Source organism: Panthera uncia, chromosome B1, assembly GCF_023721935.1.
Source record: "Panthera uncia isolate 11264 chromosome B1, Puncia_PCG_1.0, whole genome shotgun sequence".
NCBI lineage: Eukaryota > Metazoa > Chordata > Mammalia > Carnivora > Felidae > Panthera > Panthera uncia.
Window position 1 is genome coordinate 5,591,798 of NC_064811.1, and position 27,417 is coordinate 5,619,214.

At 47.8% G+C, this 27,417-nt stretch overlaps 1 protein-coding gene across 2 annotated transcripts in view; it reads right to left on the reverse strand.

Moving 5' to 3' along the window:
• STK32B (serine/threonine kinase 32B) overlaps positions 1-27,330 on the reverse strand; it is a 399,201-nt gene extending 371,871 nt beyond the window's left edge. Inside the window, exon 1 of one of the 2 annotated variants that reach the window (XM_049630288.1) lies at positions 27,203-27,330. In XM_049630288.1, the coding sequence (XP_049486245.1) occupies positions 27,203-27,254 (52 nt within the window). In that variant the 5' untranslated portion in view covers positions 27,255-27,330. Of the gene's footprint in view, positions 1-18,853; positions 19,059-27,202 lie in introns of those variants that run through there. The other variant, XM_049630289.1, reaches the window with a different exon arrangement.
• Positions 27,331-27,417: the final 87 nt, after the last annotated feature.

Below are 27,417 nucleotides of genomic sequence, written 5' to 3' on the forward strand. Positions count from 1 at the left end.
GCACTTTCCCGCATGTGCCCTAAGTGAGTAAACCATACCGAAGGATTCCTCTAACTGGACCAGAGAAACGGCGAATCTTGAAGAACTAGTGTGGCTCACAACACATTCTGGCAAATGCTGAGCTAAAGCACACTTAATAAACGGGGACTCAGTCTGTGCTTTTCCCGACGCTTCTGTTGTCATAAATCATGCCACCAGACCCTTGCTATCACACTACAGGTTATCAATACATAGGAGCTTCTGAATTTTACTGTGTCCTCCAGGGTAGGCATTAAAGTCGACCTTCACCGAAAGCAAAGCAAAAACAAAACCAGAGGATTCTACCCTGAGGCAGGGTTTAAGAACATAATTTTAATTGATGAAATTGGAGAAGAACTAAGTGAACTGAGTCCATCTTAAAAAGACGGGCTTTCTTCAATTTTTTACACGTTATTTTTTCCAAGAAAATAATTTGTTAACACAGGGAAATTTAAAAAGAAAATAAAAATAGGTAAAGGAATAGAAAATAAAAATCTTAATTCCGTCTACTCAGGTGCAATTTTTGTCAGCATAGGTTTCCCTAGCATTTTGAGTGTCTTATTTTCATTTCATCCTGGGAATCTTGCCATGAATATAATTGTCATTATTATAGTTATTTTCCATACCATTAAAAGTCTTCATAAATATCTTTTTTGCATGCCTTCTAAATATTTTATTACCGGCAAGTATCTTAATTTACAGAATCCTTGCACGAATGTTGACTCTTTTAGGGTGTTACCCATCTTTCACTGCTTTAAATAATGCTGTGACAAGCATCTAAGAATGACACAAAGGGTTGGTCCAGGCAGCGGGTACAACGTAAAGCACACGCAATAATGCCAGCTAAGTGACAGGTGGCGGCCACATCTTCAGCCACAGTGAAAGGAAGAAAGGACAAATGCAGCCCAGTGAGAGATTTATGAAAATATTTAAAGAATCCACTGATATATGACACACCCCACAAAACCACAAGGATTTAAGAGCAGAGGTTGGAGGGGGGCGTCTATTACCTGAAAGTATAGTCTTTTGGAGAAATGGACACACAAAACTTCAACAAACCAGGTAAGAGAACGGAAGGTCTCAACATCCACGGAAGCAAAAGGGATGCCAGCCCCTCCTCTCGCTATTTAAATACACGCTGAATAAACACTGTTCCAATTATCATTTCCGGACGTGGGCTAAGTCTCGTCCTTACCTGTCTAAACTGAAGTGGAGAGGCTCGTGTCTACTTGTCGAGAATGTGCCGTCTGTCCTTCTCGGTCACTCATTGGTCATCTCATCTCACTCTTACCACAAAGCGGACAGAATTAACGCACAAGTGACTAAGGCACAAGATGAGATGCAGAAGTTGAGGGACGGGCCCGAGGTCTCTCGGTGACAAGTGACAAAGTCCACACCGAAAACACATCTCGGTCCAGAGCCTGTTACTTCCCACAACACCAAGTGGCCTCTCTTTGACAAACTCCACAAAGAGAAATGAAAACATCTCGAAAAGCACAAGAGGTGCCTGGGTGGCTCGGTCAGTTAAGCGTCCGACTCTGGATTTGGGCTCAGTCGTGTTATCATCTCATGGTCTGTGGGACTGAGCCCCACGTCCGGCTCCACGCTGACAGCATGGAGTCTGCTTGGGATTCTCTCTCTCTCCTCTCTCTCTGTCCCTCCCCCAGCTCGCACCCTCTCTCTCTAAAAATAAACTTTTTTTTTTTTCAAAAAAGCACTTGAAGCAAACAGAATACAGAACTTTTAAAGTTTGGTTTTGAGAGAGAAGGCACGAGTGAGCAGGGGAGGAGCAGAGAGAGAGGATCCCAAGCAGGCTCCGCGCTGTCCCTGCAGAGCCCCACGCAGGGCTCGATCTCATAAACCATGAGATCATGGCCTGAGAGGAAATCAAGAGTCAGATGCTTAACCGACTGAGCCACCCAGGTGCCCCAGAATACAGATTTCTAAATATGTTTTGAAAGAGAACTATTACTTGAAGCTGAATTTTAGTCGTCTCCTGAACTCCCCAAGGGATGCCTTCAAAGTGACAAAATGAGGGGCACCTGGGTGGCTCAGTTCGGTCGGGCGTCCAACTTCAAGTCAGGTCATGGTCTCATGGTTTGTGAGTTCGAGCCCCACGTCTGACTCTGGGCTGACAGCTCGGAGCCTGGAGCCTGCTTCAGATTCTGTGTCTCCCTCCCTCTCTACCCCTCCCTTGCTCATGCTCTATTTCTCTCTCTCTCTCTCTCTCTCTCTCTCTCTCAAAAATAAATAAACATTAAAAAATTGTAAACAGTTATGCAGAGAAAAAAAATCTTCCCAGGAAATAAAGTAAAAATCGCACTATATGCTAACTAACTGGGATGTAAGTTGAAAAAATAAATTCAATAAAAATAGCAAAAAAAAATTAACACTGGTTTTCTCTCAAAGTTAGGATCACAGCAGTAATTTTTTTCCCCTGTGAATTTTGGACTATTCCCAATTTTTTTTTTATCATGAACATGTATTAATTTTATGATAGAAAAAAATTTTAACGGGGACCCCAAACAAACAAATGCAAAAGATCTGAGTAGACAATGCACTGGAGAGGAAATTCACATGCATTCACTCAAATACTTAGCGCTGCTAGTAAATTCCCAGCCACTAGATCCTTGGGATCCAGGGGCGTATCGGAAAGTAAAACATCCCTGCCTTACTGTAAATTAGTTTTGGTGGGAATGCCAACAACAATTAACATAAATAAGTAAATCATACACCAGTTAGTGATAAGGGTAAGGCCAGTGTCAGGAGGAATGGGAAGTTTAAAAAAGAAGGCCAGGAAAGTCTCACTGAGAAAATGACATTTCAGAAAAGGCCTAAAGGAAGCAAGGGAACCAACTCATGCAGGTATCTGGGGAAAAAGCATGTTAGGCAGACAGAGCAGCAGGTACAAAGGTCCTGAGGCTGTGCTGGATTGTTTAAACACAAGAAAGCAAATGTTGCAGAAGGAGACAGTAAAAGCAAAGACCCTGAGGTAGGCATGGCCTTGGTATACTCAAGGGCCAAAAAGACAATGATGGGAGAGTAGCAGACAATGATGTCTGAGGGGTGGCAGGTCGTCTGATTCATGAAGGGTCTTGCAGGATTTGAACCTCTGACTTTGTCACTGACTGCAATGGGGAGCCACAGAGGGCTCTGTGCGCTGGAGTTGCAGTTTAACGGGATGACTGTGGCTGCCGTGCTGAGGCCTGACCGCAGGCAAACAATCAGGAGCTGTAGCGATTGAGAGAAGAGGTGGGCCGCCTGGGCCAGGTGGCAGCGGAGGGGATGGGACAGCAGGATTTGCTGCAGACTGGTTGAAGGCTCAGGTCTGGGACAGAAAACGGAAATGCCAAGGATCACAGCAACATTTTGGCCGAAGCATCTAGAAGAGTGGGGGTAGCCCTGAACTGCAGACAGGGGCTGTTTAGGGGTGAAGATCAAAATTCCAATTTTTAGATGCACAGCCAACAACCGTGTGTAAAAATATTCTAGTTCACTGAGCAAGAGAATTCCATTTAAAACACGGAGATTGAATTTTTGCCCTTTTAATCAGCAAAGATGTAAAATACTATAATTTTCTTTGCTGGCTAAGATGGGATAAACAAACCACCGGCTTAAATTTTCTGAAAAATAGTTTGGGAATAAAAATTAAGATTCTTAGCAATGTTCATGAATTTCACCTTGCTAATTTTCCTGTAAGTTATCTATTCTAAGAAAACTGTAAAAAAAAAAAAATGCAAAGATTTAGGTACCCAGTGTATAGATTATTATTTCTAAAAATAAAAAAGTGGAAAGAGCCCAAATGTCCAACAATAGAGATGTGGTGAAACACATTTTTGTGCCCAGCCACACGATAAAATATTGTGAAGCCATTAAAAGCTTGTATAAAGAGCTTAAAGCATAGTCTTGAAAGAAAATGGCAGCATAAAAAGTAATACAGTACGGCCACAGTGTAAAAAACATTATTTAAAAAGCCAGTTAAAAAAGAAGTTTGGCAAAAAATTACTAAGGCATAGCAGTTGTCTCTGGGTGATGAGAATGTTTTTTCCTTCTAACTGTAGTCTCTTCATTATTTTAACTTCACGAAGGAAAAACATTTCACCGTTAACAGAGATAGTTTTTCATTTTAAGCTTATTTATTCGGAGAGAGAGGGAGAGAGAGAGAGAGCGTGCAAGCAGGCAAGGGGCAGAGAGAGAGGGAGAGAGAATCCCAAGCAGGTTCTGTGCTTTCAGAGCAGAGCCAGACAAGGGGCTCAATCTCACAAACCGCGAGATTATGACCTGAGCTGAAATCAAGAGTCGGATGCTTCACCAATGGAGCCCCCCCAGAGAGAGCTATTCTAATCTCAGAAGTTGCTGTGAAATAAAACAAAGCACACTGAACTATGGTCATCCCGTCTCCACTACAGCTTCCTTCCTTATGCTGGCCCTCATCTCAAAGGCAGAGAGGGCCTGACCTCCTGGGAGAACTGGGTGGCAGGGGGACCTGGAGGGGAGACTGAGGCCAGGCAGGGAATGCTGGTGTCCCTGACTTGGGACTGGGAGGTGGAAAGTGCCTCCCGACACCCCCAGTGTTGGCCCTCACTCTGACAGCAGGAAGTGTCCCGGCTGATATTTCATCCGGAGGAAACAAAAGCCACCGGGGGGGGGGGGGGGTGCAAACGGAATCTGGAGCTTGGAAAGACACAGACCGAGGGGATCCCCCACCCCAGAATTTGGACCCCCAGAGCTTCCCACTACATAGCTAATGGAAAACTTCACAGTAATGTGGCCTTACGTTTGACTCAGTTAAATTGTTAGCCTCCACTTTTCACATCATGGCAGGTACAGTATATTTTTTTAGACTGTGCCAGACATAATAATTTGCCTTTTCTAAGGCCATTCAATCTCCCTCCTGGAAGAAAGTTCCAGTTTCGTGAGCCAGCCCTGGGGAGTGAATCCTTGTTAATCCAGGACCAATATGGCATTTGGGCCAATGACTGGTCCAGAGTATGGACATGTGGCCTACTTATGACCAGTGAGCTACAAAGGGAAATGTGCGGGTAGCTTCTGGGATGGGTTGTCCTCCCTAATAAGAGGCCAGAGGAGAAAAAGCCCCCTTTCCTCCTTCACTCTCTTCTGCTTTAGACACTGCCATTCGGGGATAGGTCATGTGGGGATACACTTCAGCCACCGTCCTGAGACCTTGAGAGACGAGACTGTGAAAAGGAGCCAAGAGCTGGGAGTGCGGGGGGGTGGGGGTGGGGGTGGGGGGGGGCAGGACGGAAGGAGCCGGGATCTCAATGACGTCACTGTATCGTGGGCCACATCCTTCTGGACTTCCCCTTAAATAACACGAGAGATGTATTTACAGTTCTAGTTAACATTTGTTGAGTTCTCCTTACTTAACAAGCATCCTACTGGACAAAGGTTCTCTCCTTCGCCAAACTCCCAGGCGCCTCTGAACTTTTCACCGACGCTTGACTTTTGAGCTGAGACGTTCACGTCTGCAGCGTCCAATTTTAGCTAGAATCCCCCACCCTCCACACGTCTGATCACCCTCAGTACCTGACGGGGTTCCTCACTTGCCAGCATCCTCCAGGGCACGTCTGACCCCCTTGGCCTGCCTTCAGCAGGAGTCCTGTTAGCTTGGTTTAGTGAGACTCCCCCCCCCTGCTCAGCCTGCACGGTTCCGCTCAGTAATTTTCTGTCCCCTGACCCCCACCCTGCTCCTTGGCTGTCACTTCCCACTTGCCCGCGATACATTCAGAGTTGAGTCCAATCTCTCTCCCTCTGCAAGACCCCACTGCAGTGGTACCTCCACGTCTCACAGTGCTCCCCTGGAATACGGTCTTCCTCTCTGTATTTAACAAGCGTCTTTGAATATTTTTGGTTTCTTTAGTAAAAGGAGCTCCCGACAGAGTCTGCTCTCAAGTACGCTTGAGGGGCCCCTAGGTGGCTCAGTCGGTGAAGCGTCCGACTTCAGCTCGCGGTTGGTGGGGGTTCGAGCCCCGCGCTGGGCTCTGTGCTGACAGTTCGGAGCCTGGAGCCTGCTTCCGATTCTGTCTCCCCCTCTCTCCGCCCCTCCCCTGCTCACGCCTCTCTCTCCTTCTCGCTCTCCTCCTCTCTCTCAAAAGTAAATACACACGAAAAAACTTTTTTTAAGTAGGCTTGAAACTATTACAAGGGTGTGGGTCCTCCAGGGCCCTAAGACACCCTGATGTTAGAAAAGAACCCCATTTCCTGTTTTCTAAGCAGCCTCCCTGCTAAGCACTGCACGAAACTTTGGTTATTGTACAAAGCTTCTCAATGTCTTAGGCGAAGAAATAGGTCGGGAAGAGGAATTTTGAACATTTAACCATGGGCAGAAGGGAGAGGAGAGGAGATCTTTTGAAGACAGCTTGAGAGGTGCACCCACAGTGCAGGCTGAACAATGGATCAACCAGGGAGAGGTTCGCGACCAGGGAGTGCCTTCTCTGGTCCCTGGAGAGAAGCTCCCTGGAGATGTCTTGGGGAAGATTCTGCAGCTGATGTGGGTTCGGTGAGAGCGGTGCCATAATTAATTAGGGGTGTCTGCCCTCACAGCTGGCTGGGGAAGCTGGCACACAAGGACTCTTGGTGGCTGGGGTGAGATTGGGAAGTAAGGCAGGACTAACAAGAGGACAGGAAAACAGACAGGGCAGTGACACATTCTCTTACTTTCCGCTGGGATTCTGCCTACACTCGGTGTCCTGTCTCACAGCCGTGACGTTCTCATGCCATCGGTAAACTGACATGGGGGGGACCACACTAAATATAGCAAATACTAGGGGTGCCAGGGTGGCTTGGTGGGTTAGGCATCCGACTCTGGATTTCAGCTCAGGCCATGATCCCGGGGAGCACGGGATCAAGCCCTGTGTTGTGCTCTGTGCTGAGCAGAGCCTGCGTAAGATTCCCTTAAGATTCTCTCTCCCCTTCTGGCCCTCTCCCCCCCGCTCGTGCTCGTGCTCTCTCTAAAAAAAATAAAAATGTGTATGTAACAAACACAAGGAGGCTCACTGATCCTTTCAATGAATATTATATGGGGACTACTATGTAGAGTACTACACAATTTTCTAGTTGCCAATTGTATGGAGGTGGAGTGAGAGTCCAGACCCGCAGCCCAGAAATATGAGCGCCCCCCAGCATCAGACGGTGGCGACGGTGAGGTCTGAGCAAGTAAGCCCCCCTTTCTCTCTTCCCCTTGACCTGCTTCCCCCAGGGACCTCGCCCTCCCGTAACGATTCCGAGAAAGAAAAATGACTGCCCAGGAGAAGTGTGAATGACGAAAAAATAAAGATTTCCCTTCGGACCCAGACTTAATTATCAAAAAGTTCCACGAAGCCCATGATATCAATATCTCCTCCCCTGGCTGTGGCCACTGTAACCATGGCAAAGGTTTACACACGCAGAGGCGGGCATCATTACCATCTTGCAACCTGCAATGACTGTGTACACAGTTCACCGGCTTAAAATTCAACATTTTTCTAGCACGTTGTCCCACAGCATTAGGGGTAGATGCCGAATGCAGGTTATGTCAGTACGGATCAGCCTCGTGAATATGCAAGTAAATTTCATTTACTAGTCAATAAGAAAAAAAAAAAAAACCCAGTCCCAAAAAAAACCCTAAAGACCCAAAAATAAGAGACAACGTAAGAAAATCACAGTATATCCACATGATATACTGTATACACATGATACAGTGTATAACCAGGATGATATACACTGGTTGAAATATAACATTTATCTCTTACTGTTGTAAGTTGGATTATTTGTCTCAATTTCTCACTCCCCCACAGTCCCACTAGACACACGTGGATGCGATGCATTGGTTTCATGGTTAGCAGAGTGTACCCTCACCCCTTGACTTTGGGTTCACTTGGTCATGTGACTTGCTTCAGCTAGCAGATAGTAACAGGTGTCCTACACAAGCAGAAGCATGAAGCACTTGTACCGTTGAGCTTGACCTCTTACCCTTGTGCCATTGCCATGAGGGCTTGGCCCATATTGCTCCTGCGTCTCCAGCCTTGGCTTCAGAAATACGGGCGAGAATTCCGAACGCTTATTGCTGTATGCATTTGAACAATGGGTTGGCATGTTACACCATAAAAACTGATAACATTAAGCAAACTTGTAGCTGCATGGAATCTTGCACCGCGCCAGGGAACGATGCAGTAGTAAATATTTGTCAAAAGATGAGAAAAATGTTTATGAGACATTGTTAAGTGAAAAGTGGAAGAAAAATGGCTATTTCAGTCTGAGGGTGGAGGACAGGGGACCCTGTGCTCAGAAAGAAAACACCAGGAAATCCATCGAAATAAAGATTGCTGACCATTTCTTCAAGTTTTCTAAAGTTTTTAATGTTTCTATGATGAGCATGTATTAACTGTAAAAAGAATTAAAATAATGCACCAGAACAGAATTGGGTTAGCTTTCAATGTATCCCATGATAATCTAATCCTAAAAGGAGGACAAAATAAAATTGGACAAAAAATAGTAACTTACGTGAATTAAGAGCCTATTTGGATGTATTTTTCACTCAAAAATACCACAGGAAAAAAATGGACAAACATATAAAAAGACAATTTTCACAGAGAATTTATAAACAGTAAATAAAGACATGAAAAAGGGGTTCATTCTTCTCAGGCATCAATACCATGGACTTTCACGAAACTCCCAAGTCCCATATCAAATCTACTAAATTGAGAAAACAAATTTAACAATGCTGACACTTTTTGGAGAGAAATTCTGGTGGAACTGCTATGCTTGTGCTGTGCTCCCAGCAACAAAACTTAGGGCAAATGCTCTGGAATGCCAACGTCTTACGAGTTACAAAGTTCTACAGACATTCAAGCTCTTTACTTCAATCATCACACCGGGAATTTATATTCAAGAAATAAGACAACACAATTAATTGCAATGCCCCACAATGTACCTACACATCTTGCCTGGAGTCCTTGGATGACTCTCAACATGGGCAGGAGTGAGACTCCAAGGAGCCCAGTGAAACAACAGGTGGAAAACTGAAAGAGTGGAATAAAAAATTCCAGAAGCTTCCCAGAGGTGAGGACACAAATTCTGGAGTTCCAGAGAGGTCCAGGAAGGGTAAGCACCGAGTCCCAGAAGCAAAGGCTATACTCCAGAATGAAAAATGAAACCAAAAGACACCCATCCTAACACAGCCTGAAATCAAAACTCTAAAGATCAAAATGAACAGTCAGCAATTTATTGTACTGATGTAACAAAACTCATATTCTTCACGGGAAGAAAGTAACCCACTGAAGATTCTAGAAATGAAAAACACAGCATCTGAAATAAAAAGTTCATTGAATAAAATGGAGTAGTATTCACAAAACATTTTAAAATAATTATGCTAGCTCCTATTTACTGTGCCTGAGATAAGTTTAGTGTCTTACATGTGTCATCTTCTACAATGTACCATCTACAATGCCTAGCACATAAAGAAAATTACTAGGTACATAAAGAAACAAGAGAATGTATCCCATGGTCTAAACAACAATGCCCATAGACGTGGACACACACAAATAAAATGTTGAAATTGGCAGAACTGTTAAAGAATTTATAAGGAAAAGAAAATGAATATGGTGAACACACACATGAGGAATTTCAGGAGAGAGATGGGAAATCTGGGAAAGCAAATGAAGATCCTAGAACTGAAAAATACAGTATCTTTTTTTTTTTTTTAATTTTTTTTTCAACGTTTTTTATTTATTTTTGGGACAGAGAGAGACAGAGCATGAACGGGGGAGGGGCAGAGAGAGAGGGAGACACAGAATCGGAAACAGGCTCCAGGCTCCGAGCCATCAGCCCAGAGCCTGACGCGGGGCTCGAACTCACGGACCGCGAGATCGTGACCTGGCTGAAGTCGGACGCTTAACCGACTGCGCCACCCAGGCGCCCCTGAAAAATACAGTATCTTAATTTTCAAAATTCATTTAACTGAAAGAGTAGACTGGATAATGCAGAAGGAAGAGTCTGTGAACTTGAAGACAGACCAATAAAAAACTACCCAAAGCAAAACAAAGTGAGAAAACATATTTAATACACACATAGGAAAAAAATGAACAGTTTCCCGAACAATCTGTGGAATGCTATCAAGTGGCATGATATGCATGTTATATGAGTGCTAGAAAACAGAAAGAGAAAAACAGAAAAAATATTGGGCAAAGGTTTTCCAAATTTGATTTAAAACATCAATCCACAATGCAAGAGGCTCTGTGAACCCTAAGCAGAATCAATACAAGGAAAAGTATATCTTGGCACATCACTGGCAAACTATAAAATCAAAAATAAAGAAAAATACTCAAAGCAACCAGAGATAAAAAGACAAATCACATACAGAATAATGGGGATTTGAATGATGTCTGACTCTTCATCAGAAACAAGAATCAAGAAAATAATAGAATGATACCTTAAAGTGCTACAAAAATGTCAACTTAGAATTACATGTCTAATGAAAATACCTTTCAAAAATGAAGGTGAAATAAGAGGTATTTTAGTTAAATAAAAGTGAAAATGATTTGTTATTAGCAGACCTGAATTACCAGAGGGGTAAATGTAATTTTTCAAGCAGAAAAGAAATGACATAAGGTAAAACTCTGAATCTACATGATTGGTTCTAACCAAGAACACTGGAAACAGTACACATGTAGGCAAACACAAAACATTTTTTCTTTTCTTAAAGACAACTGATACATAAACAGAAATAATAACCAGGTACCATGGTTTTTATATTATATGCAGAAATAAAAACATATGATAAAAACAGGACAAAAATCGGAAGATGGAATCAAACTGCTTTAAGATTCTAACGTTATATATGAAGTTATATAATGTTAATTCAAATTAGGCCGTGATAAGTTAAGAATACATAGTGTAATCCTTACAGCAACTACTTAAAACAATATAAAAAGGGTTAGCTAAAAAGCCAAGAGTCAAAATAGAGTACAATATTAAAATACTAGATGAACAATATAAAAGGGTAAAAAGAGCAAAAAACAGGAGGAACAAATAAATAACAAGGTGACAGAATTACACCCAACCTCACCAAAAATTGCATTAAATGTAAGCAAGCTAAATACCCCCAAGTAAAAGGCATAGTTTTTCAGACAAAACAAAAGGAAGATTCAACTAGAAACTGTTTAAATTGATGCTTACATTCAAAGATACAGAAAATTAAAAATGAAAGGATGGAAAAAGATTTATGACACATACACTGAGCCTAGAAAGTTGGTCTGATTATATCAATCGCAACCACGTAGAAGTCAAAGCAAGCAGTACTTTAAGACAGAATGCATCCGTTCATCAAACCAAAATAACCCTCAATGTGCATCTAACTATTAACATACTTCAGAAGTCATATGTTACTGGCAAAACTATGGAGAATAGAAAAATTCACCATCATATCTAGAGATGTTGACACTCCTCTCTCAGCAATCATTTTTTTTTTTTATTATAAAGCAACAACTCATTAAAGATACAAGAGATGTGCACGTCCCTAAGCGACACTTCTAGAGCACGGCAGCAAGCACTTCAGGACACGTATTCAAGAACACATGGCAAGTTCACCAAAGTACGTCTCAATAAATTCCAAAAGACTGAGAAAAACAGAACTGGGAGAGGGAGCCTCAGACAAATGAGAGACCTGAGTCTTGGTGGGTTCCTGCTCTAGATTTCTCAGTGGCTTGGTGTTGAAATGGTGGGCACAGAACAGGACTATGGGTCAGCGGGCAGGTGTAATGTGCCAACAAGAGAAAAGTCAAGGATGAGCAGGTGTAAGTCAAGGACGACTCCAAAGGTTTGGCCTGAACAACTGGAAGAATGGAAGTGCCATTTGCTCAAGTAGAGAAGTCGGGAAGAGGAGGATTTGGGGATCAGGCAAGGAAGCAAGAGCTCAACTGAGAAGCACTCAGGGTAGGGGTCCTCCTAGACAACCCCGTAAAAACCCTCGGGTTGGGTTGGCAATTGAAAATTTAAATCTACAAGACAGAGCCTGAGCCTGGGGGCGGGGGGGGGGGGGGAGGATGAGGGGGTTGTAATCTTATATCTTATTTGTTGGCTCAGAAAGAAAAATAATCCTAAATCATAGTTTTCTTTCCTTCCCCACCCACCACCCCACAGAAATTAAACGGATTGACAAATAGCAGTTCTGAAAGATTTATGATCTCAGTTTAAGACCATGATACCTAGGGAAGAACAGAAACATTTGTTATTTTCGGGAAGAAATAAATGCCAATGCAAATCACTTTCAAATGCAAATCCAAAGCAAGCACAATTCTGGTTTAACGCATGAGAGGTGTGTTCCCTTAAGCTCCCTTTGATTCTCCGGGAAGATTGATGGAGTAATTATACTCTAGAGAGGAGGGTTAAGAAACTGTGTTGGAACTTATTAAACATGGCATGCAGCGACTTTTCGATTTTGTTTAAAAAGTGTGCTTAAAAATAATTACATTTTAAATGGAATTCATCAATATCTCAGACCACTTAAGTGAACTGCAGGAAATTCAGCTGTGCCACGATTTTGTTAACTTTGATCAGCTACATCACCTGGAAGCAGGAACTCACTGGCACTTTCCACGGGGCGACGGGGCTAGAAGATCTGTAAAGCATCTTTAGCTGTACTTTTGTTAACATGTACATCAATACGCAGTGACTCAAGTTCACCATCGACACTCACGCAGGCATTTATGACCCTCACGCTCATGCGCGTGAGCAGAGGTTATGCACCCAATGTGGACCCACCCCCCCACTCCGCCCCCACTCCCACACACACCAAGCACCTGTAATGCCACACGGGCACAGAATTCCGTGGATGGAACCACAATGTGTGCGGGTTCAGCGGGACCCAGGTAGATGTGTGTGGTCTACCCCTGAGTAGTGAGGGGCACTCACGGCCCTGAGACCACGCATTCTGTCCCCACCAGAACTACCTTGCTTCAGAGGCAGAAAGGAAGCAGTTCTGAGGAGCATGAGCCACTAAGGAACGCCATCATACCCTCTTCCCCACGTTACGTCCACGCGTGAGCCAACCACGGACACTGAGATGAAGACCCGAAAGGAAAGGAAAAGAGGGGACAGCCAAGGTTCCTTCTTCTCTCTCTCCTTCCACGCTGGTAGGCTGAAGGCGGAGAGGGCCAGCACGCGTGCACACAGCCAGGAGTGAGATGGAAACTGTTGAGCTTATGTTGCATAGTGTTTCCACTGTTCTAAGAACGAAACACAGATGCACGCACGTGCTTTGAAACGTGAACTGTGCAATTTTCACAGTTCCACCCATGGGCAAAGTGCGTATTTGCATTTAAAACCGGCCTTACACAATATTCTTTCCGTGACAATTTAAAATTGTAAATACTGTTTGCCTAGAAAGTTATTAAATAGCAGATTAAAAACACCACCACAGGGGCGCCTGGGTGGCTCAGTCGGTTAAGCGTCCAGCTTTGGCTCAGGTCATGATCTGGTGGTTCACAAGTTGGAGCCCCGAGTGGGGCTCTGTGCTGACAGCTCAGAGCCTGGAGCCTGCTTTGGATTCTCTGACTCCCTCTCTCTCTGCTCCTCCCCGACTCGCATGAGCTCGCTCTCTCGCTCTCTCTCTCTCTCAAAAATAAACATTAAAAAAAATCTTTTTTAACACATCACAACAAACTGAGAGAAAGAGAGGCCATGACAGAAAGGAAAAAGCTTCAGATTTTTGTACCTTTAATGGCGATGTTGTGGTTCTTGTACAAGGGACCCCACCCTTTTCTTCCACACTGAGTCCCACAAATTAGGTAGTCAGCCCTCCCGACTAAGAATAGAAGTCAGATTCCACAGTGTTATGGATCTGTGCGTATTGTGTCCCCCAAAATTCATATATGGGAATCCTGACCCTCAATGGGGCGGTATTTGCAGGTGGGGCTTTTGGGAGATAATCAGGATTAGATGAGGTCATGAACATGGGGCCCCAAGGACGGGATCAGGGTCCTTAGAAAAGGAAGAGACAGGCTCTCCCTCCCTCTCCACCAAGTGAAGACACAGGGGGAAGACAGCTGTCTGCAACCCAGAAGAGAACTCTCATCAACACCTTGATCTTGGACTCCCTGCTTCCAGAGCTGTAAGAAACAAATGTCTCAAGTGTGGGGTATTTGTTGTTGCAGCTGGAGCTAAGACACATTGTAGGCTCTTAAACGCCTGGCGCTGGCCGTAGTCTCCAGCTCCATCTCTAAGGCCACGTCCCCCTACCCCCTCACACTGCTCCCCATGAACTCTGGGGTACCGAACACCCAGTTCTCTCTGCCCACTTTGCCTCTGCACCTGCTGCCTGTCTGCCTTGGAAGGGCCTCTCCCAGCACAGTGGTCCCGGTGGTTTCCTTCCTTCCCATAGTTACCTGTCCCTCCCTCAGGACTGGTCTCAGAATTGGCTTTTCTGGAAACGCTTCCCAGACGTGGTTTGGGGGCCTTATCTGAAATGACACATTGAAGTTACTACCTAATGGTAAAACTAGGTGTATTTGTTTCCCAGGGCCCCCATAACAAAACACCCCAGACTGAGGGGGCTCGAAACAACAGAAGTGTATTCCCTCCCAGTTCCGGAGGCTGCAAGATCACAATCGAGGTGCCATTTCTTCTGGGGCTGTCAGGGAACATCGCATCCCTGCCTCTCTCCTAGTTTCCGGGAGACGGCCTGCAATTTTCCGTGCCCCTTGGCTGGTACGTACATTAGCCAACATCCCAACTTCTGCCTTCAGTTCACATGGCTTTCTAACCTTGTGTGCGTGTCTGCCTGTGTGCCCCAATATCCCCTTTTTATAAGAACACCAATGCTGCTGTATTAGGGGCCACACTAATGGCCTCATCTCTCTCTTTTTTTTTTTTAAAGTTTATTTATTTTAAGAGAGAAAGAGAGCGTGCGAGAGGGGCAGACAGAGAGGGAAAGAGAGAGAATCCCAAGCAGGCTCCGCGCTCTCAGCGCAGAGCCCGACACGGGGCTCGAACTCACAAACCATGAGATCATAACCTGAGCCGAAACCAAGAGTCGGACGCTCAACCGACGGAGCCACCCAGGCGCCCCTAAAGGCCTCGTCTTAACTTAATCGCATCTCCGCGTCCAAATAAGGTCACGTTCTGAAGTAGTGGGGACTTCAGTTTACTCATTTTGCAAGACTCCATTCAATCAACACCACTAAGTCCTCCGGAAATCTTTTCTTCTTTCCCCTCAAATGCCTAAGAGGATGGATGTTTTCTACCAGGCAGGGGCCCAAGATCTGATCTCCCTAAAACCCACTCCAGCCTCCAAGCCCTCTGTAGGGATTTAACCAACAGAAGACTTGAAAGGCGGCTTGACCCACGTCAGTGGCCCTGACCGCCAGCAAGAGGGGCCTGGTCCGCGGTCGCTGTTCCACACGACTTGCCAGAGCCAGGCTTCTGAAAACAGGCCTGGCCCTTCCTGACAGATGTAATAAGGACTCGGGCAAGGGAGCTTTGAGGGCAGAGGCTGTCGGAATGGGCTGTTTCCTAGGAGAATGGAAATGAGAAGGAGGGTCCTGACAGCGGCACGGACAGCCAGCAGGGATGAAGTCACCACCTCCTTCGGGCTCAGGAAGCAGCAGCTCTCACCTGACTTCCCTCCGCAGACTCGTCCTATCTTACACTGCCCGGTGCTGACATCACCTCACGCCATTCCCATGGCAACCCCACACTGCAGCCCCATTCTCAAGAGGAGGAAACTTGAGGCTTAGAGAGGTGAAGTCCCCGGCCCGCAGTCACACAGACAATGCCCAGGAAACTCGGGGTCTCAACCCGTGTACCCACCCGATCCCTGCTTTTTAACCTCTGGGTAGTGACCTTCCTCGGTCGCGGAGTGTAACCTTCTTTAGTAATCTTTATACGGCACTTCTTATCTGCCAGACGACGTCATATGCATTTCACACGGAGTAACTCATTTATCCTTCAAAACAATTTATGGAGCAAGGCTCATTTAATCCCCATCTGATGGACGAGGAAACAGACCGGGAGGAAAAGAAACTTACCCAAGGTCACTCAGCCCGTAGGTAGCAGAGCCGCTCAGGGCTCCAAGGAGGCTGACCCTGGGTCTGTGCTCTTCACCACCATGCTAGGCCAGGGGCGTCCCTGCTGGAAGACTCCACGATGCAGCCGCGCAGGGGGCCTGGTGTCCCAGAAACACACACACAAGCCCAGAGGCCCACGCCCCATCTCTGCGCTGGGCTGGAAGCTGGGGCATGACTCCAGAGGGGAGGAGAACTGACGGAGAGAGAGAGCATCAGGCTGGAGCTTCAGCCTGACGGCCAGACTCTGGTGCTCATCTGTCCTCGGGGGCCTGACGTAACCTTCCCACGAACCTGCCAGCACCTGAGCCGGGCAGGCCCTGCATCCACAGAGCCGCTGTCCGGCACCGCTGAAAATCCATCCACTATAAATCCATTAGAAAAATCCACAGAGGGGCGCCTGGGTGGCTCAGTGGGTTAAGATTCCGACTTCAGCTCAGGGCAGGATCTCTCGGTCCATGAGTTCGAGCCCCGCGTCGGGCTCCATGCTGACAGCTCGGGGCCTGGATGGAGCCTGCTTCAGATTCTGTGTCTCCTTCTCTCTCTCTGCCCCCTCCCCCACTCACACTCTGTCTCTCTCTCTCTCTCTCTCCCCTTCAAAAATAAATAAGAATTTAAAAACAAATTTTCAAATTCCAGCGAGCAAGTCACAAGCTAAGGATCTACAAAAGGTACGCGTGTCTTGCTACTCTGAGCATCACTGTTTTATATCCACTACTCTATCTTGCTTCCTATTTATAGAAGTCTTAATCCGTTTGCAACGTAAGCTAGAAATATAAAGTTCCTGCGCAAAAGGTTCTGTTAAAGTAAAACCAGTCAAGATAGAAGATAGTATGGGGCGCCTCGGTGGCTCAGCCGTTAGGCATCCGACTCTGGGTTTTCAGCTCGGGTCATGATCTCACGGTTCGTGGGTTCGAGCCCCCACAGCGTCGGCCTCCACACTGACAGTACAGCTCGATACGGCCGTGGTAAAAAATAATTCCCCAGTTGGGGCGCCCGGGTGGCTCAGTCGGTTAAGCGTCTGACTTCGGCTCCAGTCACGATCTCACAGTCCGTGGGTTGGAGCCCCAAGTCTCCACCTGTGCTGATAGCTCAGTGCCAGCAGCTTGGGGCCTGGAGCCTGTTCTGGATTCTGTGCGTCTCTCTCTCTGCCCACCCCCACTCGAGTGCACTCTGTCTCTCTCTCGCTCTCAAAAATAAATCAACATTAAAAAAATTAAGTAATTCCACAAGTGGGATGCAAATGATCGAGTTGGGGAAAGCCTGGTATGAGGGAAACAGCTTTCCAGTGACACAGAAAGAAGTGAGACCAAGCCCTTATGTTACCACATAAGGCACGGAGTTAACCTCCCCAAACCACAACATCCCCAGGGATGAAACGGAGCCAACCATCCCTCTCTTACAGTGTTGTTCTTCACATGCCAGGAGGGAACCTGTTGCCTTTCCTAAGTTACAACAATGATTTCTCTTTGTGTTTTCTAAGGACAAGCAGCTCTGAGGACAGACCTTTCATAAAGCGGTGGGACCTGGACCAGACACTGAAGGTAGAATTACAACTGTGGCAAATGCCACAAAGGAGCATGTGGTAATTTGAGGGGGGGTTGTGACTCCCCCTTGTGTGGGAAATCAGATAAGGAAACTTGAAGAAGGACTGAGTGGAAGATAACCAAGCCAAGGGGGGGTGGGCTGGGGGAGCATTTCAGGCAGCAAGAACAGCACGTGGTAAGGCCCTGGGGCAGGAGTGGCAGTGAAACTTATCAGAGACTGAAAGGATGCCCTATGGCCCAGGAGTGTAAACAACAGCACGGGACTACAAGCAGAAGAAAAGTAGCAATCTGCATGGTCCTGAGAAACTTAACAGAAGACCAGGGGGGAGGGGAAAAGGGGGAAAAAAAAAACCTTGCAGAGAGGGAAGCAGGCAAACCATAAGAGACTCTTAAATACTGAGAACAAACTGAGGGCTGATGGGAGGTGGAGGAGAGGGCAAAGTGGGTGATGGGCGTTGAGGAGGGCACCTGTTGGGATAAGCACGGGGTGTTGTACGGAAACCAATCTGACGATGAGTTTCACATAAGAAATAAAAATTAAAAAAAACAAAGTAACCACGTAACAGGTTTGGGGCTGAGACCTTTAAGGGTGCGGAGCGATTTAACTCCTGCAGCGAGGGAGAACGCACGCGCACGACGCGATGGGAGAGGGACACAGATTCAGGCCCCCACAGGGCCTCGGAGACCACATTACAGTCTGAGTCTCGACCGTGAGAGCAGTGGAAGCCACTGAAGAGGGCTGACCATCATAGCTGGGACCTGAAGTCTCAGCTCTAGGTCATGGAAGCTGGTAGAAGATGTGCTGAAAGGCAAGAGGTAGATTAGGAGGCAGCATGGGGGCCCGATGAGGGGCGATGTCTGAGCGGGAGGTGGCAGGGGTGCAGCTGGAAAGACGGGGGCAGATTTGGGAGACATTCTGGAGGTAAAATCGACACGGCCAGGTGCCTAACTGGACGTGCGGGGGGGGGGGGGGGGAAAAGGCGGGGGGAAGAGTCAAGGACAAGCCAAGATATTCTGGCCTCTGCAACCGGCTAGATAACAACGCTACACGGTAAGCCGGGAAACTCCGGAAGCACGTGAGTTCGACTGAGGCTGTTTTGAATCTAAGGCATTAATTCTTTCGAGACATCCAAGTGGGATTACATAGAAACACAGACTTGGAGCCCAGAGGAGAAATATGAATGAAGGAAATAAGTTACTGAGTTACCGTTAAAAAAAAGAAATGCATACCAGTTATTAATGTACTGTCTCTCGGCTCCAAATCCACTGCTTTGTGACGCGGGGGCGGTGCTTCGCCCCCGGAACCGCCAACAGAGGGCGCACGAGAGGCACTGCCAGACCGGAACAGGGGGAGGGGCTTCCTTCCTTGTTGCAGCCACTGTCCACACCTGGCAACTGGCAGGCCAGCGTGCAGGGGGCCTGGCGGCCCTCCCCTCGGTGGCCCTCAAGGATGAGCTGCACCCTCCGCAAAGGTCCTCTGCCCCCCAGTAGGCTGCCCGTTCCTCTGGCCCCCGGGCCCTCTCCAAAGATGGAAACACAGCCTGTCCAGACAAGGCTTCTGGGATTCCAGTCCCTTCCCTGTTCCCTCACCCTCAGCCCTGCAGGGAGCAGCCGTCCTGCTGAACTTGCTACTTCTGGACTCCCAGAGTCCTCTCTGACTGCTTCTCGTAGTTAGCCTTTTTACTAGATGGCCATCCTTTGTAGTACATTTTTCCTTTCTGAAAACCCGTGTGGCTTCGGTCTCCTGACTGTACCTGGAATGATACGGGGTGACTGATACAGGCATGCAGGCGATGACAAGATCAGCAGGGAGACAGGAAAAGGGGCTAAGGAAGAGGTCCAAGGGCTGGGTCCCGAGGAACTCCCAGATATGCCGCAAGGGAGAGGAAGCCCCGTTGCTTTCTGTACGAGAATACTCCTCCAGGGTGTCGCGATCCTCTAGCCTCGCTGCTCCTTCTAGAACATTTTCTCCATTTCCATCTGCGATTGTTCCGAGCCCAGATTTTAGACAACTGAGCACTGCTAAGAATATTTTGTTCCTCCCAATTCTCTCAGGAAAATGCCTAAGCTCAGTGCTAGCTTATGCTGTTTGATCCTCCTAAAATACAGATCCTTTTTCTCTCAAGGCATTTAAACCCTTCCCTCAAGACTCGCCAGAAACCCTGTCTCCGTCTTAACACCCTCTTCACTCCAGCGCACGTTGTGGGAAAGCCATCTCCCCTCCCTCTACCTTCCACCTTTCACTCAACAAATAGCTGTTATGCGCCTTCACTGGCCCTGTCCTCAGCCTTGCAGGCACAAAGGGGAAAAAGAAGTGCTTGCTGCTCGTCGGAAGGTCTCATGGGATCAGACAGACGACTAAATGAGATGAGCCAGAGGGTCCCACACCTGTTTCAAAGACCACGCTAATAACAGGTGCTTCTGGCCATTTCACCTGCCTGCCCCTCGTCCAGCTGCCCTTCTGCTGCTGCTGACAGCCGGCAATGCTTGGGAAAATCCTTCACGTACTTTCATAACCCAGATGCCCCAAGTGCTACAACGCTTGTCCTGAGGTCGGACAAGCAACCCAGTCTGGCCACATGGAGCCTTATTCTCCCCGGTCACAGTGATTCGTTCCAGAATGCTCAGGACTTAACCACAACAGGTCAGAACGAACCCTGGGATTTTGTTCTGCAACAGCTATGAAAAGAGATGCTCCCTCTTCCGTGAGGCTCCGAGCCCAGAGGTGGTAGGGCCCCCATGACGACAGAGCCGGCCCAAAGCCATGCAGAAGAGAGCAGAGAATCCAAGGAGCCACAGCCCTGATGACATCAGCTGAGAACCTGGTTCCGCCATGAGATGCACACCTTCATTCATCCACCCTTCGAGAATGTATTGAGCACCTGCTGTGTATCAGATGCTCTTTTAGGTCTTGGGCACACAGCAGTGAATAAATCCCATCACGTCCCTACCTTCAGGGGGCTTGTGACCGCGCGGAGGAAGACAGACTATACCTAAGGAAGGAAGTAAAATAAACCGTACGGCAGATGATGACAAATTGCCGTGAAGCAAGGCAAGGCCAGGAGGGTGGGTTGGGAGTGCCATCGTAAGCAGGGTGGTCAGTGACAGCCTTACTGGGAGGTGACATTTGTGTGAAGACAGAATAGAGACAGGAGGGCGCCCGTGCGTCCGAGGGGCGGCAGGGAGGCAAGTGGGCTGGAGAAAGGAGGGAGATGGGGTCAGAGAGGCCGGGCCTGATGGGCACCTGTAAGACCTTCTGCGTCTACTTGCTGCTGCGGCAGAAGGAGAGGGGGCTGAGCAGGGTCCGACGTGCCCCACGCCCACTTTTACGGGATCACTCTGGTGCCGCACTGAGGTGATGTTCAGGGGGGCAGGAGCGAAAGCAAGGAGACCAGTGAGGGAGGCTCTTGTAATGGCCCAGCCCAAGGCTTGGACCAGATGATAGTGATGGAGGTGGTGACAAGTGACCAGAGCCGATCCATTCCCTTCAAAGGACCTCGTGTTGGTTTTCTGTCATTTACTACGGAAGGAGGCTCGTCTACCGTGCCACATTCCACCCGATCTCAGGTGCCATCCACGTTCAACGTACACATGGTTTTATGTGCCACCAAGAAGGAAATGCGGCCAATTCATCTACGATGTGAATCTTTCTAGTCACTTGAAAAAGCTCGGTTAGCCCTATTATGTACCACACTAGTGTGAACAGCTATGACCCCATGCACATAAGAAAGCCACATCACAGGGGCACCTGGCTGGCTCAGTCGGTTAAGCGTCCAGCTTTGGCTCAGGTCATGATCCCACAGTTCGTAGGTTCAAGCCCCGCACTGGGCTCTGGGCTGACAGCTCCAGAGAACCTGGAGCCTGCTTCGGATTCTGTGTCTCCCTCTCTCTGCCCTTCCCCCACTCGTACTGTTTTTCTCTCTCAAAAATAAATAAAAGTTAAAAAAAAAAATGTAGGCGCTCCATCACAAATACCACGTTAGCCAAACTGCACCCCCAATTTCAGAGACTGAAAACGTGGAAAAACGAATGCCTTAGAAGCAATGAAATACGATAGTTGGCATACATACGTCTGACTTTATCGAGATGACTGACACCTGTTTTAAGCTTATAAAATTCATACCTATTTTCTTTTTTTTTTTTAATTTTTTTTTTCAACGTTTTTTATTTATTTTTGGGACAGAGAGAGACAGAGCATGAACGGGGGAGGGGCAGAGAGAGAGAGGGAGACACAGAATCGGAAACAGGCTCCAGGCTCCGAGCCATCAGCCCAGAGCCCGACGCGGGGCTCGAACTCACGGACCGCGAGATCGTGACCTGGCTGAAGTCGGACGCTTAACCGACTGCGCCACCCAGGCGCCCCAAATTCATCTATTTTCTATGAGTGTTGTGTTAAGCAGGCTCCAGGTTCTCTGGAGCTGTCTCTAAGAGTTTCTATGTTCATTTCTACTAAACCACCTCATACGGGTTCATGGCTATTTTCTTAATCCCCCATGTAGAAGACAAATCAAAACACATTTTCAAGTGAGGTCCAGATCTTAAAAACCTTCAAGTCTAAGGTTTACATCCTAGACTCCTGCATTAAATATGCACCTGCCGGCTACAGGTATGAACACGGAGCCCCTAAACCCACATCCCTCACATGGCATCTGTCTAGCCTCCACCTCTATAGAGACTCTAATTAGAAGAGCAAAGTTCATTGCATGCAATGCTGAACTTTCTCGGAATCTTTTTGGTTTCCACTTCATACCCAAGCCACCGCTGTTCCAAGTATGGAAACCAAGCTGTAACATGAAGGAGTTGGCCTAAAGTACTAAGAAAGTTGAGGCAAATTCACGAGTGAGCCCCGCAGCACAGACATCAGATACTTGATGAATCACACATGACTGAGACACCCCAGGTTCAAAAGAGTGTCTCCAGCTAAAGCATGACTGTAACTCTAGGGGGTGATTATTTAATTGCCTTACGTGTCTGAATATTTCCAGAAGAAAGAGCAACTTTTGCTGTGTATTTAGTTAGACCAAGATGTGTTCACGTTCTAAGCTGCATGTGAAATTACCTGACCCAATAATATAGAAATAACACTTATTATTTCTAATTGTTTTTTTTACACTGATTCATTTTTGAGAGAGTGTGAGTGGGGGAGGGGCAGAGACAGAGGGAGACACAGAATCCGAAGCAGGGTTCAGGCTCTGAGCCGTCAGCACAGAGTCCGACGCGGGGCTTGAACCCACGGACCGCGAGATCATGACCTGAGCTGAAGTCGGACATTTAACCGACTGGGCCACCCAGGTGCCCCGAAGTAACGCTTATTCTTAAATGACCTTCTAATTTATGACATTCTAAAATGAGAATGCCCAGAGCTGGCTATGAGGTTGCTAAATCGATACCCCGCAAATGTGAATGCTGGCCATAAATTTATAGCACGTTGATAAAAACCCTTCGGAAACATAATTGACGTTTCTGGAGTTCCAAAAAGTATTCAGTCCCTTTGATCCCATAATCTCTCCCCTTATGCTTTATTTTAAGAAATTCGTTTAAAAGAAGGAAAAAATGTGCAAAATGTTCAAGAACTAGGTTATAAAGATGGAAAAATGAAAGTAGCCTCACTGTCTAACAAAAAGAAAATACTTAAGTAAATTATAATAGTTCCATTTGGTGGGATATCACAGCCCATTAAAATATCGATTTGAAGACACTGTTGCGATTTAAGCTTCTTTAAACACAAGGCTAGGAGAAAAAGCAGAAATCCTGGTCTCTGCGGCAGATACACTCCTATACAAAAACGTCTAGATGTGGATAAGGATAGCGAGGGGGGAAAAACAACTGCAATGCAATTTTTATATAAATTTGGAACGGGGGAGGATTTTGTTTCCATTCCCAGAATTTGTATTGTGACGTAACTGCCCAACAAATGCTTTTTGCAAAGACCATACGTGAGATGATTACTGTAAACAAGCAAGTACCGTCAGAATACACTGCTACTATCTTCCTATCAACGTCTGTACAAAAAGCCCCGTCGCAAAGCCTGATCTGAGTGCTGGACTCATTCCGCGTGGCCGTATGTATCTGGGAGAGCGAAGTTTCCCCTGGACCTCCAGGCAGCACAGGGAACGCGGTCGGGTGCCAGACTCTAGAAGTAAATAGACCTGGGTGTGAGTCCCAGCTCCCCCCCACACACACAGGCCAGGGGATTTTCCTGAGGTCCTCACTTACCTCTCTAGTAAAATGCAGATTCTGAGACCTCCCGGGCCGAGTTGGTGAGGATTCTCAATTCGGTACGAAAAGTAGTCCGTGCAAGGCATTAGTAAGTCACAGTAGTTAATATTACCTAGACGCGAGTTAAACTTTTGCCATCAGAATGTAGCGAGCCGTGGGACAATTATGCAATGGCAAAGCTTCAGCCAGGGGGTAGCATTAAATTACTTACAAACCGGACTTGCTTCGCCTGGGTAGGTGTTACTGTCGTCAACCACCCACCAGCTCTGGTTTGGGACAGCGTGTTCATTCACTGAACCACGTCGCTCCCTGCTTAAAATTCTTCAGTGACTCCAGATGCCTAAATGATCAAGCCCGAGCCGATGGCCACTTGGCCCTTTAAAGCTGGTCCAGCACTCGGGGTTCATGTCTCCTGTGCCTCCCAGCCTCCCAGGCCACACCGCAGGAGTACTAGCCACGCCCCACAACCTCCCCATTGAGCCATGCTTACTCTTCACCTTCTGCCTTAGCACATCCTGTTCCAGCCTTCTAACATACCCTTCCCTGCTCCACCAACCCACCCTTACTGGTAACACCTACCATTTTCACAAGACTCAACAGAAGAAAGTCTTCTTTGCCTCTCCCCTTTGCCCCAGGGTTAAAGACTCTCTTCTAAGATACCATAGCTCTCTGAGCTCCCTGCATCGTCCTGGCCATTTATTTGCCCTAGAAGCTCCCAGAGGGTTAGGATTTTGCCTTCATTTTCTTCATATTCCTGGTGCCCATCATAGGGGTGGGTGCAGAAAAGATGGTCAGTAAATGCCTCCAGGATAATTGACTCAAACGGTGGCAAATACAGTGCTTTATTTGCACAGGAAAATAATTGAGGCATACATTGGCAAAATCAAACAAGTTAATGTTTCACTGGGCTGGAAGCTGGCAAAACGAGGAGAGTCCTAACCTTGTATTTCAACAAGCCCTGAAACAGGCAGTCGACCTTGGGCCCAATCTGCTTTTGGAACGAGGAATGACAACAGCAGGAAAATCAAAAGGTTGGTTACACCAGATAGAACTATTTTGCCAATCAATAGTATACAGCACATTTTCTGGGATAAAGGACAGACACAGACGTCAACAAAAAAAAAGACAGAAACATGCTAAGAACCCTAAAGTACAGCCTTACTTAAAGTACAAGCTTTGATCCAGGCCAGAACCACGAACCCCTATAATTGGAGCTGATGTGTTAAGTTTGCGCTTTCTTCTATGTAGGAAGTTCATGGCTTTCATAAAAGGCTCCTGGTACAGGCTCATTTGTTGTCCTTTCCAAACTTCATGTTCAAGTTCTAACCTCCGAGTGTGACTACCTTTGGAAACAGGACCTTTAAGGAGATAACTGAGGTTAAGTGAGGTCATAAAGGCGGAGCCCTGATCTGATAGGACTGCCATTCTTAAAAGAAGAGAAGGAGACACCAGAGATCTCTCTCTAGCTCCTCAAGCACACGGAGGAAAGGCCATGCGAGGCCACAGGGAGAAGGTAGCCATCTATCTGCAAGCCAGGGAGAGCTCTCACCAGAAACCAACCCTGACAGCACCTTGATCTTGGACTTTCGGCCTCTAGGACAGCGAGAAAACAAATTTCTGTTACCGAAGCCACCAGCACCAACAAATTCTGTTGTTTAAGCATCGGTGGTATTTTGTGATGGCAGCCTGGGCAGACGAATATAGATCCCTTCACCAAAACAGATGGGAGAGCTTTGACTTGTTGCAAATAGAAGGTTTCTGACGCCAGTCATGCTCTCCACCTCTCAATGAGTATATATCTTCCCAGATGCGAGCAGCCCCGAATATAATCTCGAAGGACAAAAGTGCTCCAAAAAGGGGACAGGCCTGTCCCACAGCCACCCCAAGCAGGCTGCCCCACAGCACAGTACTCCTACAGTGTCAAAATCACTTTCAGTGTCAAGAATGCTTTGACTTCCATGGAGAAGTTCAGGGTCAGTGTGAACTTGGCCGGGGCGTGGGTTCAGCTGCATGGTGTCCAGACTCTTCCCGGGACACCCAAGGGCCTCCGCCACCTCCCTGCCTACCTCTCCTCTGTCCACGCCTGGCCTGCCTGTGCCCCAGACTACAGAACCGGGAAGGCCTCAGGTGTCCTTGGGTGCCCAAGTGCCTACACCAGCCCCACTCCCTGCCCTTATCACCACAGATGGTCATGGATCATTCAGTGCCACTAGACGAGGAATTCCTTCAGAAAAGGACCAAATAGGCCTGACCCCCTTAACTCATGTTAACTGTCTTCACGTATCCTTTTGAGAGGGGCTATCTGGACCAGCATGTGACTACCACCCACATAGCCTTGGCCATTCTAGAAACCACGATCTGTGCACACAAGCCTATGCCTGGGTGTCGATGAGATCCACTTGTCTCCAGGGCAGACTATCCACCCCCCAAGCCAGCTCCGCTCCTTAGGAACCAGACCACATCCCTTTCTACAAGAGCAAAATGGAACAACAAAAGTACCTACCTCATACGGTTGCTGTGAAAACTGTGAGAACCCACAGAAAAGCCTAGGGCAGTGCCTGGCACATAGTATGTGCTCTGTACATCCTAGCTCTTTTCTGGGGCACGGACAAGCCTGGAGAAAACCATCACAGGGTTTTAAAGGCAGAGTTAACAGCTCACCAACCCTACTGTGCTGATTATATTTCTAAGGCACTTTGCACACGGATGACCACTGGCTGAGCTTCAAACGATCCTCTATCCTACGGTGGGAGGTGGTAACATCACTCTCATCTCACAGGTGAGGCAACAAAGGTTTCAGAGAGGTTAAGCAACTTGCCCACGGCCACACAGCACTGGAAACAGGCGTTCTGCCGGCTCCCATCCGGAGCCCTCCGGCCCCGCGCCATAAGGAAGCCCAGCCCTGGAGTTGAGATGAGACTGGACAACCTCTACCAGCGCCCCCCCCCCCCCAACCCCGCCAGGGAGGCTGCCGCGAGCGAGACGCCTTCTTTGGAACCACGGAGTTTAAGCAAGAAAAGTTTCCCTAGGCTGTCCTGGGCGAGGGAGGGAAGCAGCGTGGAACCTGCCCGCGCAGGGACCAAACGCGTCGTGGACACACACACACACCCAGGCCGCCTCCTTCTGCCTCAGGCTCTGATGGAGACCTGGGCTTGGGAAGCTGGAGCCGAGCACCCCCGGGACCCGCGTCCAGCTCCTCCTTCGGCTCCCCAAGCCCGGCTGCACACCCCGTCCGCGCGGGCCCCGGGGGAGGGGGGAGGGGAGGAGGGGGAGGCAGCGGCCCCCGGGACGAGCACACACCCCCCCCCCAAAACCCCGCGCCGCGAAGGGGCACCGAGGGATGCGCCCCTCGCCTCTTACCTTCCTCATTCTCGTCGAACACGGGGGGCTTGTGGGAGTGGTTCCCGCCCATATTCCGCCGCGGCGCCGGCCGCTGCTACATGCCCGGCCGCGGGGAGCGGGCGGCGGGGAGCGCGGGGCGCCGAGCGGGGAGCCGGAGCGGGGAGCGCGGAACCGGCCGCGGGACGCGCTGCGAGCGCCCAGCCCAGGCTGCAGCCGCGCGCGCCAGCCGGAGG